At 35.8% G+C, this 6,374-nt stretch overlaps 1 protein-coding gene across 1 annotated transcript; it reads right to left on the bottom strand.

Moving 5' to 3' along the window:
• Positions 1-1,683: 1,683 nt before the first annotated feature.
• On the bottom strand, positions 1,684-3,526 carry LOC133702976 (protein DMR6-LIKE OXYGENASE 1-like). The gene is made up of 4 exons (XM_062127350.1): positions 3,216-3,526; positions 2,638-2,885; positions 2,221-2,542; positions 1,684-2,075 (listed from the first exon to the last, which is right to left on the bottom strand). The coding sequence occupies exons 1-4, from the start codon at positions 3,444-3,446 to the stop codon at positions 1,824-1,826; spliced, it is 1,053 nt and encodes a 350-aa protein (XP_061983334.1). The 5' UTR covers positions 3,447-3,526; the 3' UTR covers positions 1,684-1,823.
• Positions 3,527-6,374: the final 2,848 nt, after the last annotated feature.

Here is a 6,374-nt window from a genome sequence, read left to right as displayed (position 1 = left end):
ATAACTATGATAACAGGTTTAACAGAGTTACTACACGCCAAAACATCATGGGTAAGGTGCCATGCTGACATCATATTGATAAAGACAGCATACCGACATCAACTTTTATGCAAAACAAAAAAAAAAAAGGGAAAAAACTAATAATACCTTACAAGGTCAAACAAAGCATTATAAGACATAGGAAATCAAGAACTAACTGATAATTATTATACATATACTAGAAAAACCCTTTCACGGTATAAATGGTATAATTAAAATCATTTCCAATTCTTTTACTATAGTAAGTACTCTAATGGTGATAAATATATAATTTCTTGATTTTTATTTTTGTATTTTTTATGTAATTGACATATTTATCATTTTATACTTAGTTTATTTATCATTATTTTTTTCTTTATTTTTTATAATATTTTTCTTTATTTTTTTATTTATGCTTTTTTTAAAAAAAAAAATACTATTTTTTTAAAAAAAATACTATTTTTTATTCACCCTACACTTATTCTATGCATACCATTTTTTTTCTTATTTTCATTCTTTAATTTGTATTATTTTTATTTTTTTCTTTACATGTTTTTTAAATTAATTATACAAGACTAAAAGTAAATAATATTTCACTTTAGCAATTACAGCATTGTTATATTAACTACAACATTAAAAATTAATTTGAAATCTTGCACTTCTTTATTAATACATATATTCTTCATTTTATTTTATATTTATAATTTTTATCCGATGTCAAGAAACATATTACCAACACTTATAAATTATTATTTTTTGGTTAGAAGAAAAATTATGAGTCCAGTAAAAAAAACAAGTCAAATAAAAGCATTAGTATTTTTTTATTAGCACAAATAATATTTTTTATATTGGATAAAAATCACTTTTAAGAAATTAAAAAAAAATATGAAGCTTCGTTTCGATGCCCTGCAGGTCCCCCATGCTCTCTTTCATAACGTGACGTGTGTTTGTGTGCCGTATTAGGCATGAGAGAGCACTTTACCCCACCACACAGTATATTTACTGACTTCCACGACGTGCCTTTATATGTCTCCTTCGCCGAAAGCTAGCCATCCACTAGCGTTAGAGAGTGTGATAAGGTTTTAGCTTTGCCCTCACGAGACGTTAGAGAGTGTCTTTTTCTAACATACAGCATGCCAGGAAGAAAAGAGAAGATAAGACAGTTTTTACGAGCCGGAAAGAAATAATCTGAACAGTACCCATACTCAAGAAGATAAAAGGCCTGTGGATTAATATTGAAGGATTCTTTTTGAATGTTGAGAGAAGAGATGTTTTGATTCGAGAAATCAAAACAATCTCTGATTATTGATTTAATAACACTTGAAACAACCTTGTTATATTCTTAGTGAATTTCTAGTACAAGTTTTAGAGATTTGTCAATTAGATCTCATGTTTTTACCATTATTTTTATGTTATTCTACATAGAAAATATAAATTTAATATTATAATATAGAAACAAGTGAAAGATTATTATAATTGTTTTTGGGTCTTGGATTTGATTTTTCCTTTTCTTCGTACATTTATTTATTTTTAAATAAATTCATGAAAGTAATTAATAAAATATTACACAGTGCACCATAAAGTTTTTCGATAAACTTGCCTCCACCATTGAATTTTTATATTTCTGCTTTATGTGTAATAAACACTGTAAAAGGACTTTCAACATACAAGAAGAAAGATCTTAGCTGCCATTTATAAAATTTATTGTAAGTCATGATTCAGCAAAACTGCTGGAAATTCTTATTGAGTAAAAGCTACTATATGTCTCGAGCATCCCAAAAGCAGGACCGGTGCAGAAAATGGAGTTAATCAGCACGAGCCTTGAACAAGTCTAATCGCTTAGCTGTTGAACACTTTACTCGCCACATGGATTCGTGGAATTCTCTGTAAGTGAAATCTTTATAGATTGCTGGATGATCCTTGTCCACCAACTTCTTAGCAGGTCCTATCATAGCATCATCCGATGGATAGCAATAACTGGCAATGGATACGCGCTCTTTCTCACAGTTCACAATAGCTTGATGAAGCAAACTCTTGTATCTGTAGTTACTAAGTGCCTGGAAACAAACAAAAGAAAGAAAAATTAGTCAGTTCTGAATCAATCCATAAATTTAGTTTTTTTTCTAACCAGTTAAAGATAAGTTATATATCGTTCAAGAATGTTTTTATATTACTATATAGATGGAATGGTTAATTGATCACCTGCAGGATATCTCCAACATGAACAACAACGGCGTTTGGAAGAGGATTAACATTTATCCACTTGTCATCATTAATAACCTGAAGTCCAGGCACATCATCTTGCATCAGAATAGTGATTATAGTTGGATCAGTGTGAGTCCGAACTCCATAAGTAACATCAAGTTCTGATTCCTGGCAAGCTGGATAGTAATTAATGGACACATAATGTCCTTTCAATATCTTGTCTATGTAATCCCTTTCCAGGCCCAAGCTCTCTGATATGGCCTCGAGTATTGCTACCTCCACCTCTCTCACACTTGCAGAATATTCTCCAACATTTTCCCTGTCATAAAATATATTGTAAATTAATGAATACAGCACAAAATAAATAAAGAAAATTAGGCCTAGATAATTGTATTGATGTTAGAGCTTGCTTACCTGAAAGGAGGAGGATTTGAAGGCCATTGGCTCTTGTATTCTTCAACGGGATGCGAGTGGAATTTCAAGGATTGCCTCGAGACAAAGATATTCCGGGCCTTGTCTTGAAAGCCTGTGACCAGCCTGATGACACTGTTCGGGTCAGTAGAGCGAAATTTCAACCTTTCTTCATCCGGCAAGTGGAAGAACTCTCTTGCCGTGTCCAGCATGTTGTTGATCTTCATTTCTGGAATTCCATGGTTCTTCACCTGATGTTGTAGCATTGATTGTTAGAACTATAATTAATTTTAAATTTACGAAAGAGATTTTTACTTCATTATGAATATATTGCATATGATTTGTGAGCAGGGGAGGTTGATAAGCATGGCTGTGACTATTTAAAAAAAAAAACAAATTCAACGCTGTTAATTACTTTCCTGTCCTTTTTACTGTCACTCAAGTTCTGGAGTTATATTGCATTTAGCAGCAGCAACAACAACAATTTTACCATCGATTTATTACAGAATTTAATGTAGAGAGTAATCTAAGCACTTTGATTATGATTATGAAGAATGCATGCAACAACATAAATTTCGTACCGCAAAAAAGCCATTTTTCTCGCATGCAAGGCCAATCTGTTTGATGATCTCAGATCGGTGAGGACCGAGAAGGGCTTCCATGTCGATGATAGGGGTAGAGCCATCAGCTGATACATCAACACCAGAGAGAGTTGGAACCTCTGAAAGGGGATCAGTGTAGGTGTACGGAGCTTTGTTGGCCCCAGCTGAAGCAAGGTGATCAGCAGCTTGTTGCAATATAGTGGGAGCCATGATTAAGCTTGAAATTAAATGCTGTGCCTGCCTTTAATTCGTGGCTTGTATATTTGATGATCTGAGTATGTTGGTTTGCAGCTGTATGATTCCCTATTTATATGAAAAAAATTATGTAGCTGTGTGGTGGAAAATTAAACTTGTCAATGGTCACAATCAGTGGCGTTGTCTGCCGGTCCAAGGACCCAGTAAACAGTCCTAATTCTTTTTTTCCCAAAACAGAAGGTAAATCGTTAAGAAAAAAAAAAGGAAGGCAGAACGAAGAATCTATAAAGGATGATTCCTTGAATCATGCTGCAGATCCCGTAAGTCACAAATCTGTCAACAATAAGCATGTAACAGTTAGGAAATAAAAGGAATAATTATCTGTTTATGGTAACTTTGCCTTTTTAATTTTTGTAACCGTTAGGCAGAATATCCTTAATTTTAATTTCCTTTGTTAAGAATAGATTATGCAGACTTTGTATATATATAGTACACTAATCTCTGTATTAAAAATATACAAGTAATACAATATTCTTCTGGCAAAACAATTCTGTGCACTAGCCTATCTTCATTATGGTATCAGAGCTTCACTCCACTGAGAACTTGATTCCTAACCCTGAAAATTTTCTTCCGCCCATCACAAACCCGTATTCCACCACAGAAGCTCCACTTATTGCCCTGAATATTGCAACCCAAATCAATGAGAAACTTACACCCTCAACCTTCCCTCAGTGGCGTGCACAGTTTGAAGCCCTTTTAATTGGCTACAATCTCATTGACTATGTTACTGGTGATAAACCATGTCCTCTCCAAGACAACTCCTCTGTTTCTTCTCTTCAAAAATCTCATTGGGTCCGGCAAGACAAGCTGATTCTAAGTGCTATCTTAGCCTCCACTACACCCACCATAACACCATTTATCTCTGCTGCAACAACATCCCAAACCGCTTGGTGTAAATTAAACACCATGTATGCCAGCAAATCACGCAGTCGTGCCATGCAATTAAAAGAGGAACTTACTTTAATCAAGAAAGCCAATCGATCGATTCAAGACTACATGCACACTGTCAAGGCTCTTGTTGATGAGATTGCACTCATCGATCATCCCATTTCAGAGGATGATCTTACTCTTTACATTCTAAATGGTTTGGGACCCGACTACAGAGAAATTGCAGCACCAATCCGGGCACGGGAGCGCCCACTGTCTTTTGAAGAACTTCATGACTTGCTTGTCAGTCATGAATGCTATTTGCGTCGTCTTGATGCCACAACACAGCAACTCATCGCGACAGCCAATTTCTCCCATCGTTGCTCGTCTTCCAGCTCTTCAAATGGAGGTAATGTTTACAGGAGCTTTAACAAACCATCCAAAGGAGGCTACTCTAAATATAATGGTCCTTCTGTTTTGTCTCGTTATAATGGTAACCCACGTGACCATAAGAAGCACAACCAATCTAATGGTCAACGTCGGTATTCACCAAAATGCCAAATATGTGATCAATTTGGTCACACTGCTAAGCATTGCCCGCAATTCAACTCCTGTAATGCCACAGTTAATTGTGCCTCCACATCACAAGTCAAGGATACTAAATGGCTTGTTGACTCTGCTGCTTCTCACAATATCACCGGCGATCTTGCAAAATTATATGTTCACTCCGAATATGATGGTACTGATGAGGTTGTCATTGGTGATGGATCAGGTTTGCGTGTCTCACATACTGTATCATTAGCATTTCATTCACCCACTCGTACCTTTCATATCACTGATACTCTTTGCGTTCCGAATATACACAAAAATCTTATTTCTGTTCACCATTTTACTCTTCGAAACAATGTTTTCATTGAATTTCACCCATTCTTTTTTCTTGTCAAGGATCATATCATGGGGGCGGTTCTATTCAAAGGTGTATGTGAAAATGGTGTTTACACACTTCCAGACTCACTGGTATCCTCTCCAAAAATGGTTGCAAATGTGCATGAACGGACGTCACTTGATGGGTGGCACAAACGTCTAGGACATCCGTCTCAAAAACTTGTTACACAAATTATCAAGTCTTTTTCCCTTCCAATAAAACACAAAGATCAAGTACCTCATCTTTGTACATCTTGTTCAATCAATAAAGCTCATAAGCAACCATTTCGTCCAACTAGTCTTGTGAGTCATGCACCACTTGATCTCATTTATACCGATGTTTGGGGACCCTCCAATACAATTGGTCTTGATGGTTCACGATTTTACTTGATTTTGGTTGATCATTTTACCAAATATATATGGTTTTACCCCATGTCAAATAAATCTTGTGTCAGTCGTATTTTTCCTCAATTTAAAAATCTTGTTGAAAAAAAATTTTCCACCAAAATCAAAAGCATTTATTCGGATAATGGTGGTGAATTTGTTGCACTCAAACAATATTTTTCTACACATGGAATCAGTCACTACACCACTGCCCCTCATACACCTCAACAAAATGGTGTATCGGAACGTCGTCATCGTCACTTAGTAGAAATTGGTCTGACCCTACTACACGATGCATCCCTTCCTCTATCTTATTGGCCTCATGCATTTTCCACAGCTGCATATCTCATTAATAGGCAACCAACTCCCCTGCTCAACAACAAAACCCCATTTGAAATCTTATTTCATCAACCCCCTAATTATCTCAAATTAAAAAAATTTGGATGTCGTTGTTTTCCCCTCACAAAACCGTATAATACCAATAAACTTCTACCCAAAGCCACCATGTGTTTGTTTCTAGGATACTCTACAACTCAGAATGCATACAAGTGTCTAGATCTATCCACCAACAAACTCTATCTCTCTCGCCATGTCCTGTTTGATGAAAGTCACAACCCATTTCACACACCTTCCCCTGTATCCAGCTCCCTTACTCCCTCCTCTTCGGCAGCTGTGCCACTCATCGATGTACCCGCTCCACCGTAACCT

Source organism: Populus nigra, chromosome 9 (genome assembly GCF_951802175.1).
Source record: "Populus nigra chromosome 9, ddPopNigr1.1, whole genome shotgun sequence".
NCBI classification, from domain to species: Eukaryota; Viridiplantae; Streptophyta; class Magnoliopsida; order Malpighiales; family Salicaceae; genus Populus; species Populus nigra.
The sequence above is the reverse complement of the archived record's forward strand: the minus strand, read 5'-3'. Positions and strand labels throughout refer to the sequence as shown.